At 31.9% G+C, this 13,910-nt stretch overlaps 1 protein-coding gene across 1 annotated transcript; it reads right to left on the reverse strand.

Annotated features, from left to right (window-relative positions):
• Positions 1 to 5,616: 5,616 nt before the first annotated feature.
• On the reverse strand, positions 5,617 to 13,425 carry LOC134240775 (uncharacterized). Its single transcript, XM_062722856.1, has 10 exons — positions 13,062 to 13,425; positions 11,775 to 11,893; positions 11,583 to 11,651; positions 10,217 to 10,955; positions 9,807 to 10,015; positions 9,492 to 9,683; positions 8,358 to 8,933; positions 7,499 to 7,664; positions 6,930 to 7,052; positions 5,617 to 6,239 (listed from the first exon to the last, which is right to left on the reverse strand). The coding sequence occupies exons 1-10, from the start codon at positions 13,423 to 13,425 to the stop codon at positions 5,617 to 5,619; spliced, it is 3,180 nt and encodes a 1,059-aa protein (XP_062578840.1).
• Between the last annotated feature and the right edge of the window lie 485 nt (positions 13,426 to 13,910).

Consider the following 13,910-nt stretch of genomic DNA (forward strand, 5'->3'; position numbering starts at 1 on the left):
AAGATTTTCAAAATAATGTTCTGAACATATGCAACCTTTCATTTTTTGCTAAACGTCCCCATTAAGGAGTTGAAGGGTTGGCCCCTAAATATTTCTTTTGCTAATAGCTCAAAAAACAAAAAGAATTTCTTAACAGTTGTTGAACAAAAAGTGATCAAAATCCTTAGAGCTTTAAGATGATATAAAGAAAAAGGGCTGATTCCTAGAATTAGGGGCCGTTAGGGACCAAAAGCCGATTTTTAAAGTCTTTAATGTTCAATGTCTTTTTACAGATTGTGGTAAATCATCATTTTTGAATGAAAATCTCAATCAAAATCTTATCTCATCTTATCAAGAATTGGACGGAAGACCCACTCGTTGCTCGCAACGAGATCGTATCTAGTTATATTAATATTTCTTCACTTAAGGCAGTTATGTTAGTTTAAGAGTTGTTGTAAAATGTGCTTTATAAATAATAATTAATTTCATTACAACGTGTATTGGTAACAATCCTTTGTTAAAACGAATGTCCAAATAACTGTATCTCACTTCTATTCTCAATGACCGTGTAGTGTAGGACAGCGCCGCGAGAATTCCATCGGCATCGAAAGCAAGTTTTTTGACTTGCTAGATAGCCGAGCGGTCTAGCGCGTTGTTCCTGTACTGCTAGGAGACAGATTCCGAAGGTCGAGAGTTCAACACCGGGCTGGGGCGGAAGTGGGTATCCATATAAAAGTGAATTTTTTTGTGCTTTTTATATTAATATTTCTTCACTTAAGGCAGTTATGTTAGTTTAAGAGTTGTTGTAAAATGTGCTTTATAAATAATAATTAATTTCATTACAACGTGTATTGGTAACAATCCTCTGTTAAAACTAATGTCCAAATAACTGTATCTCACTTCTATTCTCAATGACCGTGTAGTGTAGGACAGCGCCGCGAGAATTCCATCGGCATCGAAAGCAAGTTTTTTGACTTGCCTAGATAGCCGAGCGGTCTAGCGCGTTGTTCCTGTACTGCTAGGAGACAGATTCCGAAGGTCGAGAGTTCAACCCCGGGCTGGGACGGAAGTGGGTATCCATATAAAAGTGAATTTCTTTGTGCTTTTTATATTAATATTTCTTCACTTAAGGCAGTTATGTTAGTTTAAGAGCTGTTGTAAAATGTGCTTTATATATATATATATATATATATATATATATATATATATATATATATATATATATATATATTACGCATGCGTTAAAGTCAATTCTACTAAATTCTTTACAATTTATTCATTTTGCAATGCAACGACCACGGATGACGACGTACATTTTAATTTTGAAAAAAAAACCTTCTGAAGCGGGTTTTTGACGATGTCATTTATCGATTACACCAAGATGCCTCAGTTCAAGTTTTCTATTGTGAAATCTGGATATATATTCTTATGTTTCGGAATTTGCAAGAAACAGTTTCCCGTGAACAGGTAATATTTGTAAAGCAATGGGATTTGAAGGAATTTACTCCAACAACTGTTTAAGCATTTTCTATGAAATTAGGAGATTATTTCAGATGTTTTTTTTTTCAAAAAGCAACACTTTCTCTTTTGTGTGCAGGTTTCGAACTCGGAAGGATTTTACTCCAGCCACTCCTCCAAACAACGACAGGCACTCGCTCAAACGACGCAGGACTAGGTGGACAAATGTTCATAAATCACCGAACGAAATTACGTTGGAATTTTGTAATCTGGATTTTTGTGCTAAATGCGGAAAAATGGGTATATAAATAAGCGAGAAGCCCAAGGTTTTGTGTAAGAAAACGCATGCTTCTCATTCATCTTTTGTATCCATTGGTTTCTATATATGTTTCGTGGATCAATCATTGTGAAATGAATCTATTATAAGGCAATGAACGGTTAATTTATGCAAATAATGATCGGAACTACGGATGCGTCTACAATAATGAATCTAAGACATTCAATTCACTGGATTATTTGTGCCATTTTCAATAGGATTTTTGTGAACTATTAACATTTAACGCTACTAATTTCCTACATTGTTCATATTAAATTGTTTGATTTGTCATTGCCTTTTTAGTGCTGTTTACTTATTTGCCCTGCCCTTTGTTCTCATTTTCAACGTTACCTGTACCTGTCCAATAAGTTGATTCTTACTGGACACCTAAAGGTAACTTATTGGACGGGGTGCAGGACAATAACAAATTTAATGAAAAAGGTTTAACAAAAAATGACGTCAGAAAAATGTTTTAATTGATGAAAATGAACAGTTTTCTTACTCAAAAGTACATTGAGTTAAATCGAGAACAGAAAGCTTGGTTCAGCTGTAATAGAAACTATTACAGAAAAAAAAAAAATCATATTTGAGAGGTTCTGGGGCCGAGGAATTTACTTAACTATACTCGTAGTTCATTCAGTCAGTGCATGTATGATGATCATGAGTTCTTTTACTGTATTTTTAGTAAATTTACATTCCATACTTAATTTGGTATGACTTTCAAATATGTTCGGGAAGTAATGAAAACGATTTTCTAGAAATGTGAACGTTTTTCTGATGAATGATCTTTTAAATATGAATATACAAAATTACTTGACCTCAATTTTCCAAATTGCACAAAAGAAACCGTTAACTTTGTGAAATGTTTAAACGTAATAATTTAAGAGCGAGGAATTTGATAGTCAAATGCTCATCAGTGTTTAATATCAATTCTCTATAAAAATCAAAAATTTAAATAGGGTCGTGGACATGACATGTCTCCGATTTAGCTGAAATTCACACCATTTACTACAATTGGCATATCTTTCATAAATATGATGTAAAAGTCTAACTTTTCAATTTGGTTGCCATGGTAACACGGATGCTGTATTTAGACCCCTCAAAATATGCAAAATTTGGGTTTTTAAGATTAATTAGAGCAGGAACATTGAATTAGTGGAAGTTGCGATGAAAAATATATTTTTTTAAATTCATATTAATGAAACCTAAGAAATAAAATCCATTCATGATATTTAAATGAAGGTTAAGTGAATTTTCTTGGAAGAATTTAGGTTGCCAGCAAATTGGAAATTTGCCAGATTTTGCTTTTTGAGTCATTTTCAATTCAATATTTCACCATTTTGACAAGTGATATATGTATACCAATGTATCATGAAATAAACTACATATTCTGAGGTTTTATAAGGATAAAAAAAATTCATGGGTAAATAAGCAGTTTTCTAGAAATTATCGTGTGAAGAATTTAGGTTGTCGGCAAATTGGAAATTTGCCAAATTTTGCTTTTAGAGTCATTTTCAATTCAATATTTCACCATTTTGACAATTGATATATGTATACCCATGTATCATGAAATAAACTACATATTCTGAGGTTTTATAAGGATAAAAAAAATTCATGGGTAAATAAGCAGTTTTCTAGAAATTATCGTGCGAAGAATTTAGGTTTGGGGCAAATTGGAAATTTGCCAAATTTTGCTTTTTGGGTCATTTTCAATTCAATATTTCACCATTTTGACAAGTGATATATGTATACCAATGTATCATGAAATAAACTACATATTCTGAGGTTTTATAAGAATAAAAAAAATTCATGGGTAAATAAGCAGTTTTCTAGAAATTATCGTGCGAAGAATTTAGGTTTGGGGCAAATTGGAAATTTGCCAAATTTTGCTTTTTGAGTCATTTTCAATTCAATATTTCACCATTTTGACAATTGATATATGTATACCCATGTATCATGAAATAAACTACATATTCTGAGGTTTTATAAGGATAAAAAAAATTCATGGGTAAATAAGCAGTTTTCTAGAAATTATCGTGTGAAGAATTTAGGTTGTCGGCAAATTGGAAATTTGCCAAATTTTGCTTTTTGAGTCATTTTCAATTCAATATTTCACCATTTTGACAAGTGATATATGTATACCAATGTATCATCAAATAAACTACATATTCTGAGGTTTTATAAGAATAAAAAAAATTCATGGGTAAATAAGCAGTTTTCTAGAAATTATCGTGTGAAGAATTAAGGTTGGTGGCAAATTGGAAATTTGCCAAATTTTGCTTTTTAAGTCAAATTCAGTGAAATATTTCACCATTTTAACAACTGATATATGTATACCAATGTATCATCAAATAAACTACATATTCTGAGGTTTTATAAGGATAAAAAAAATTCATGGGTAAATGTGTAGTTTTCTTGAAATTATCATATGGCCCAACTCCCCCCCCCCCACCCATTCATATATTTCATAGAACATGTCTTACCAAACATTACAATTGTTAAGTAATATGAATTTAGGTGAAGTCCATAAATGTCTTTTAAAATAAAAGAAATGTTGCTGTAAAGTCAATTTATATGTTTTCATGGAAACAATTCATGCTTCTAGTTAGATCATTTTAATATGGAATAAATCAAAAGATTTTCCAAGAATTCTTACATTTCTTTTAATGGCTTGAAATTTTTTTTCTGGTTAATGTTACAAATGTATAATTAATATATTAATAAGGTTAAATCAGATTCAATACATGTAAATATGAAAACACATATGTAACCCAGGCTAAATGTCATAAACAAGTTGTTTTACATTTAAATATGCAAAATTGCAAAACTGAGAATTTTTCAATTTATTAATTATGACATTAGTTACCAGCAAATTCAGATGAAAATATATTTACATACAATTCACTTCCATACAAACTTTGTCAAAGAATTATACCAATTTTTTCATAGTATATGTATAATTTGAATGTATACATATGACTTACTTATAATACATTGCATACAGAGTGAAGCCAGTATAAAACTCTCCAATCTACTGAATGAGTCCCAAAGCATGACACTTTACTACATATTTACAATATGTAGTACACATGTTTTTCTTCGGTTTTCTGCACACTATTTACTTCGTCACCGAAAAAATCGTAGAGGTTCTTTTTCACTCTATAAGAGTAAAATTGAAAGATTACAAAGACACTGCTCCCTGTTCACACTTTATATTTGAGTTGTTTTAGATTATTATAATAGTTGCTTCAAATACGGTACAAAGGCTTTGACGTTTGAATGTACATAAAAACATGTTGATAATATTGATAGGTTAAATAATAATTGCGCAACTTGTACTGCTGTTTAAAACTATGTCCAATAATTGCACAACTTGTACTGCTGTTTAAAACTATGTCCACGTATATCACATGAAAAAACTTTTAACGTTTTATTGACATGATAGCACCTAGTTGTCTCTTTGAACAATGGTTTAAGCCGATGTATAATAAGTTGATATAAGGATTCATAAAGCAACTTTTGTAAATGTGAAGTTATACATCATTTTTAATATTTCTTTCATAAATCTAAAAAAAAAAAATTGAAAATGAGTTTCCAAGGGACAATTCAAATTGCCCTTTATTTTCAACACAACTGAGTACTTATAGTAGCCCATAATGCATTATGACTCATTCCACTGTGGGTAAAGTAAACTTATAGCTAATTTACATGCAAATTTATGCTGACATTAAAAAATCTAGTAGTCTCAACCTGATAAAACTGTATATACTACTTTTCTTCAGTGCAAGAATATAAAAAAGGAAAGAAACAGCTTCTTTCTATAATACTGCTCATAGAGAGAAACAAAAATGACAAAAGGGACTTTACAGAAAACATTCTGCTAAAACGTGTTCCTTCAAACCCTCTGATTTGGTGTCTGCCTCGGCTGCTTCAAAATCACCATCTTTTCTGTCCTTTTGTGCAAGTCTTGAAAAGAAGCTTGCGATTTGCTGCGGGTTAAGGAAGAGGTCTTTAGAAAATCTTCTCTTTCCATCCTGCACCAGTGACCTCATTTCTTCTGACACTTTTACCGGATCTTCTTTTCTTCCTGTTCGTTTTCCTACTTCGAATTTTTCCAGTAAAAACAACCTCTGGTCTTCTGTGAAATGTTTTTTTGGTTTTTTTACCTTCAATCCCCATCCAACTTTCAAATTGGAAACTTTGCTGGATCTTTCTGGACTCTTTGAAAACCCTAACCCTGACATATCATTACTTCCTTCTAATTTCAGGGCGTACCTCACTTTAGACTTATCAGTCAAACTAAGTTTTTCCTCTCTTAGATCACAATTTCCCAGAAGAAGGTGTTGTTCTAATGATGATGCATAGCGAAATTGACGTATACATCCTTCTTCTGGACAGGGAAAGATTTTCTGCATCAACTTTCTCTTTTTAGTTGAAGGCCCCTGTATGTCCTCATTGTCATTTTCGTTAGGTTCGTTGTCTTCATCTGTCAAATGAGAAACAGAAAAATACCATCAGTTTTAATTTTAGTTTGATGTATCTAATAAAACATATAAATATCAATATTTTAAACCTCTACAGGACAAAAAAATTAGATATATAAAGTGGCTTTCTATTAGATACTTAAACTACATGTATTTAATTTATTCATTTGAACAAATTGGCTTACTTAGGATTTCATTGTCAACATAATATATTTCATTCTACAGAAGACCTTTCTACTTTTTTTTTATACCAGAGCTGTAATTTAGACCCTTACTTTTGTGGATTTTGAAAGACAAACTAAGGTGTAATTTCTTCCTATTTATTTTCTCATAGTGATTCAAAACCAGATGCAATGTTATACAGTCTGTCATTTTAAAGTTATAAGAAAACATTTCCTTGATGTAAATCCTCTGTTCTGTACATAAATTAATTCTATGTTCTTTAATTACTGGTTTATAGGCTAAACATCTGTATCATGTCTAAAACTTGTAATGATACATCACAAGAATGTATTTGGTCATCTGGTCAAGACCTTGCATATGGCAACTAAGACAAATTTATAATTGAAATTGATTCAGCAGTTCAAGAGAAGAAGCATGCAGATGACTGACACATTGCCCAACACCTAGTGAATTTTAGGGAGACAAGTGAAATTCTATCATACAGTATTTTACAACTATCTTCCATGTACCTTGTGTAACTTCAGAATCCATTGTAGAGATACATGTCTCTGCTTCCAACCAGTCTTCATTAATATGAAACTGCATGACAGGGATGTTCTCTATAACAATGTATTTCCATGGGATCAGCTTTCCTGAAATTGGAATGGTAATTTTTAGAAAATAAATAAACATTTTCTTAAGTGTCAGATATATTTATGGGCATCATAGACTACCTAAAAAATACTGGTATACCAGTACATGTATCTACAAAATATACTTTAACACTATAGACATAACTTTTAAATAGTTGTATTCCCATTTGCTTTCCTCTCTTTTATATTAACATTATAAACCCTTCATATTTGATACTCCTGTTTGCTTTTGTTAAATGAGGCATTAGCTTGATGTGGTAAAATCTTTGAGGTAAAATACATGTACATAAATCTTTGAGGTAAAATCAAGTATATTGAACCAAGAAGGAAATTGGGCTTTTAAAGGAGCTTAAGAAGAAGAATATGGAGGAAAGAAACATGGTGCACAAAGACAATGCTTTTCCTTTACAATTTGTTTTGAGCTTTAATTAAGCCTGATTATTTACCTGGCCCAATGCTGTATTGCCTCCATACTTTCAACCCATTGTCTGTAAACAGAAAGTTGTGAAGAGTTGAAATAGCAGTGATATTCTTAACCTTAGGCCTCCCAATGTCTGCATTGATGATAGGGATAACAATTTTGACCATGTACTGTTGTTGTGAACTGATTGCCTAAAATGAGAAAACAAAAAAATAGTGCAATGGGTAATCACTCTGAAGCTCAACTGAGCTGTCAGCTAATATATATGCTAACATTTTCTTTCCATGCAAAACACAATTATTTTAACAAGTTAACCAACATTTATATATATATAAATGTTTGGTTGTTGTTTTATTATATAAGATATTAATCACTGTAAACTACTGACACATAAAATTATAGAACTGTCCAAAAGGGAAAAATACCACCTGCTGAGTTTTTTTAAGAGAAGGTGCGAAATCACAAATATATATTTTAGAGATGTAAGAGGTGCATGTTCACTTAATTGTGGACACCTCTTACATCTATAACAGTCAGTACAGTAATACTTCTAAGTACTCTAAATGTTTCAGTTAATTATGAAACATTTAGAAGTAAAACTATAATTGCTCTCTATATTTTCAATGAATTAAACTAAAGTGGAGCTTTAATAAAAAAAAAAATCAATACTAAAAATATGCACGGGACACAAATTATGCACTTTTTCTTTCAGTGACATTGAACATTGAAAAGATATGGAACGAACACATTTGCACAGATAGACAGACAACATGATTCCTTAATATATCCTAAAAACTTTGATTGCAGGGGTTATAAAAATGCCTCTGAAAACATACATCTATCACAATGTAATAATATTGAATACTGTCATTGTAGTTACATACCATCTTCATTTGTTTAGCATCTGTTACATCATTGCCCTGGTTGATGTATCTTTTAATGGCTGACTTGATGTGGGAAGCCTTTCTGTCACAGGGCCCTTTCCCATCCTGGGGTTCACAGAAGTTGTAGGATTTTATTCTCTCGCCAAGCTCTTGATGTAAAGTTGCAAGTGTTACTGTACTTTTATAGCAACCTGCATTATCAGACCATATATTTACTTTCTTCACATTGGGTAGCAGAATGCATACATTTTGGATGACATCTATGAGTACGGCTGACGTTGCTGCAGCGTCTTGTGCAATTGGGTTGTCAAAGATATGAACATGGGTGAGATGTTTCATAGTGCCTTCTTCCTTGAATGCTGTAAACGATATGTGCCAGTTAATTCCCCTTTTGGCAAACCAGTCGGTTTGTCCCTCCCTAAATTTCCTTGGCAGAAATTTCATGGCCCAGTCAGCTATAACCAGAACTTCACCATCATCCATTGAGTTCAGTACATCCTGCCTAGCCATCCCTTGGTTTTTTGCTCTAAGAATATGCCCCTTCCACTCATATATGTCTGATACAGCTTTTTCTACCTAGTATAAAACAAAATAATTTGATCATTATCTATTATAATACAATGAAACTATTCAACATTTACATCAGATACTTTTTTTTAAAAAAATTGTCTTTTTCCATTAAACTGTGTTTTCCAAGAATGCATATGTTACCTGGTATCATTAAAAATAATTATCAATTCATTTATTCATCAATTCCTTCATTCATGAGCCTAAGTCAGGGTAATTACTGATCCCAAATTATTTTCAGAGAATTCTTGAAGTGTAGATCCAAAGTTCAAGTAGTACAGCTCAAATGTCAATTATTGGAAATATGGTGTTTTTGAATAGTAGGTCAAGGTCACAAGTTGGTAACCTTAGAACATTATAAAAGCAAATGATCACAGCCAAAAAAATGCCCCAAATATTAAATCTATGCCTGGTTCAACAACTTTAAACAAGTGGCTGACACTATGCCGGACAAGGTTAAACATGCGTGTGGCTCTGGTCTGATAATCAAGCACAGATTTTTTTAACACAAAACACTACAAAATGTACTAGATTTAAAATAAATATATATACTTTGAAATTGATTGCCTCTGGATTGTCCCAATGTCTTTCCTCTGTCTTCTGTGTGATAAATTGTAAGGTTTCATCCATTGAAGAGCATTCACTGCAGCCATCTGTATGAGTATGGTTGATGCAACTCTGACTATAACACCCACTTCCTTCACTCAGGGCAAAGGTACAACAATGGTCTGGTGTGGATGAAGATGCTTTCACATGCAGCTATAATGAAGATGTCAAGTTTATAAGGAAACACTATAATATGTATCAATGCTTCAGTCTCTAAATGGTGGTCATGGTGCAAATAAATCTTGAATTCAGTTCATTATTCATTTAAAAGCAAACCTTGAAGTCTGTTTTTAAGTAGTGTTTTGCTGATACCAAACTCTTCAGTGTTATTTGCTTCTCCTCTAAGGTGAAATCTAGCTGCTGCACTATATTTTCAAGTTCTTTAAATGCCTGTCCTCCCTCAGCTACATAATAATCCAGGCCTTCCACTGACTGGCGAACCGAGGCACTGCAGTCGTTCAAAATTTTGTACATTGTGCTTGTACCTTAAAAAAAAATTTAAAATACATCAATTCAAAACATGTAAACTGATCATTTACATATACTTCTCACTGACTTGAAGTATCATCTTGGAATTAGTAAACTTGAAGCAATAACACTGGCAACCTTAATTGAATTAAAAGTATCAATCAAAAATATTTTTCAGAAAGTGATAAATAAATTATTTAAAATGATCATAGTAATACCTAAACATTTCATGTTTTCCTCATGACAAAGCTGTGTGTATTGTTGCACAATTGCTGCAGGTGCAAGGCTCCTTATCACATTTGGTGTCTGGATTATCTCCCCTGAGGTAAGTACCAATGTTTTTTCCCCAAATGGCAAATCTTTCACAATGTGATTGGATGTGATGAAATCCAAGAAGTGATCAAGCATTTCATCTGCTACTCTTGTGCGGGGTGTTTTCTGGAAGGACACAGGTACACCCGTACCAATATTTTCCATATGTTTCCTAGCTGAGTAATATTTGTACATAGTCAATGAAGGAATTGTAGCCTTGACTTCAGAGAAACTGTACTGTCCAGTTAAAATGGACAACAATTGCCTTCGCAAGGCTGAAGTATTTGCCTTTAAGTAAGCATCGGACACTGATGATAACAGCAATGGGGTTGTCTCCTCTGAATGTGCTTTCTCATTACCCCCAAAAAGGTCACTTTTAACAAACTCAACATCCTCTGGACAAACTGTATTCAGAATAGCTTCTATACATTCACTTATTTTCTGTAGATACCTCCGTTTAGTACGATCACTTAGATTTTCCAGACTTTCAGACAAATGTTGAAATGGGTTAAGATCACACGCTTTCAGGAATTCATTCAATTTTTCAAGTCTGTCATATCTTGAAACTGAGGCCTGGCTGTCACAAGTAGTAGATCCTTCAGTAACAGTCTCTTGACTTGATGAGGATAAAACATCATGATCATCCTACAAATGTAATCAATAATCATGTTCAAAATGCAAGAAAGTTAGGTAACTTGATTTCTTAATAATTCAACCAGAATGTAAATTTTGCCAAGCAAACGTAAAGGTCACGAGCTAAGGAGGTATAATATACATGTAAATCTAGTGCGGCTGTCTTTTTAAGTCTAACATCAGAGGGCAGGACTATTGAAATGGAAGGCCTAGTGTAATTTTAATCTATTAATAGACAACATTTTTAATTCTAATTGTACAATGTTTTTTCACAAAGAAATTAAAATAAAAGTCACAGTCACTGTCAAGTTTGTTGGGTATGCCAGGGACATCAACAATAGTTGGAAATGTGGGATAATTTATCATGCATGGGGTCACTATTTGTACAAATCAGACTTTAAACTAACCGAAGATGCTTTTGTACAATTTGACTATAATAAATTTAGCATATGGCTCTGTTGCTCTTCAGAAGAAAGCATTTAAAGATATTTCAATACAGCAAAGAAATGAGACTATGTGATTATGTATGTTAATCTTTGATAATCAAATTAAGGATCTGCATTTTTGTCTCCCTTTAGGCAGTGTCATATGACATTATCAAGTCACAATTTGTTCAAATTAACAATAAATATAACTTACACAATATCTGACTGGTTTCCTACTTGATCTGATGTCTTGAAAATCTTCACTAGGAAAATCTTGCAAGGGCTGCAATGATTACAGTATTTTTACAAAATAATTTGAAAGTATACATTTATAATTATATGTATCTAGAAAGTATGCTAGATTTTTTAAGATTGATGCTAAACATATTAATTATATCACATGTACCTTATCCTGAAGATCATGGAAATTGGTTGTTAAAGAAGTAGGTTCAGTGTTGTCATCAGGCAAATTTGTGGAATTACATGTAGCTATAAGTAAAGCTTTTCTGCACTTTGGACAAATTGCTGGAGAGAAGAAATAAATATGAAAATTAATAAATAAATAATGAAATGGTATACTTACATGTACATCGTGTTTTAATTATCACAAAACATCCATATATTAGGGATCCTTTTTTTTTTTTTTTTTTTTTTTAAATCATGTATTCAATAACGTACAATATAACAGCGAGGCAAAACTTCCACAGAAGCCCTCTAGTAATACCTCACCACGGGTGCCAGGAGCTCCCTGGATCGATAATAATATTATATAATATCGATATCTCCAATATTTGAAAAACAGAATTTTTTTCATATTATACTAATATATAATTATTGATGTTCCATTTTCATACATATACTTAAATATCTCAAGCAAATTAGCACCTTTTTTGTATATGATAACAAAGTATACGTTTAACACCTTTATACTAATATATAATTATTGACGCTTCATTTTCATACATATACATAAATATCTATTTTAGGGATTCTTAATAAACATGCATGTGAATGTAATTTAAATTTGACCTTGACATGTAAAGTTCTGTAAATGCATGAATACTCAGAAGATATTTTCACAAAAAATTATTTTGGTGTATGTTTTATTAGTTACATGTAGAATTTATATACTACCCTAGCTACAGTTGAAGAATGTATACAGAAAAAAACTGACAGTATTAATATGAATCAATGTAATAAATTTAATACTTAATATTTCATTTCTTCAAATAAGCTTTATAAACTTAGCATATTTTTATAACATGATCAAACCAAGGAACAATTATAAAGAACTAATGTCCTGAAAAAGAAGATACTTATTAAATTTTTAAGTGGCTGCATATTGGTCAACCTCAAAAAATGAAAGCAAGATTCCTACTTAGAATGTGGCAAAAGTCACAGACCTCTGAAATTATTTCTATCAGTAAGCCATTTTATCAATGATCAGAGTTATATATTTTAATATCCCCTCTCTTTATATATATACATGTACAGATTGTACACCATATTAAAGAAATTCAAAGGCCTGCATGTGCACAAGCTCGCAATAGTAATGGTTCATTTTCAGTTAATCTGTACATCTAACTTCTCATGATTCTGACCATTCTGTATGTACTTATTATTTCATATTGTAATATGTGATACATAGCTTGTTACATACTACCTGAATAATTATCAAAATAAAATTACTTACGTGTTCCAATGGGAACTACGACACCAGTAGCTCTCTGTATTTCAGTGACCTTTTGTAGATTTAAAACTCTGTCCCCCTTCACCCTAAACCATCCTGACTTCTTTTGATTGTCTTTTTTATGCGTAGTTAACACTTCTGGCAATCCACATTGTATTGACCTTTTCCTTAAATTGTTTCTACTTAAGATTTCACTTCGATGAATATCACAGATAAATAACTTTTTCGTGAAAGATGTTGGTAAAAACCCAGATTCCGTTAGTAGAATATTCTGTATTTCAGCAATTTCTGACTCTATCGGGGTGCAATTATCTGAACAAGCTGTTTCAACACCACAAGAGAAATTGCAGACTTTATCGTCTGCCATCTTGTTTACATTTTACTCATTTTGTATTCTTCAATGCTGAAGAGCTCCAACAAGGGAAATAACTCAGATGGTGAAAAAGGCACATTTAGCTTAAATTGATGTTGTGATAAAATGTTTATTTTTGATTTACCCATAAATGTTTTGAATGATATAAGAAAAATAACATTTCTTGATTATAAATCTGCCTTATATGGTTTTCACATCACTTGTCAAAGTCTTCATATACTAGGCCTGACATGAGAGGTAACAAGGACTAATTACTAACTTATTTAGCTTCAGAAAATTAGAAAATGTAACATCTTTCAGACATCTTCTGTTTTTTGGGTAGTAATAATTGTCATACACACATTTAAAAATCTGTTAAAAAAATAGCTTTGCCAAGTAATTTTTTTTTTCATATAATGGATAAAATAGCAATATCTCTATATTTTACTATTAATAGACCTGTTTCCATGGCAACCGGGTAAACTATCATGCTTTCTTTC

This window comes from Saccostrea cucullata, unplaced genomic scaffold, assembly GCF_032062105.1.
Source record: "Saccostrea cucullata isolate Sc308-1 unplaced genomic scaffold, CSIRO_AGI_Scuc_v1 ctg4432, whole genome shotgun sequence".
NCBI classification, from domain to species: domain Eukaryota; kingdom Metazoa; phylum Mollusca; class Bivalvia; order Ostreida; family Ostreidae; genus Saccostrea; species Saccostrea cuccullata.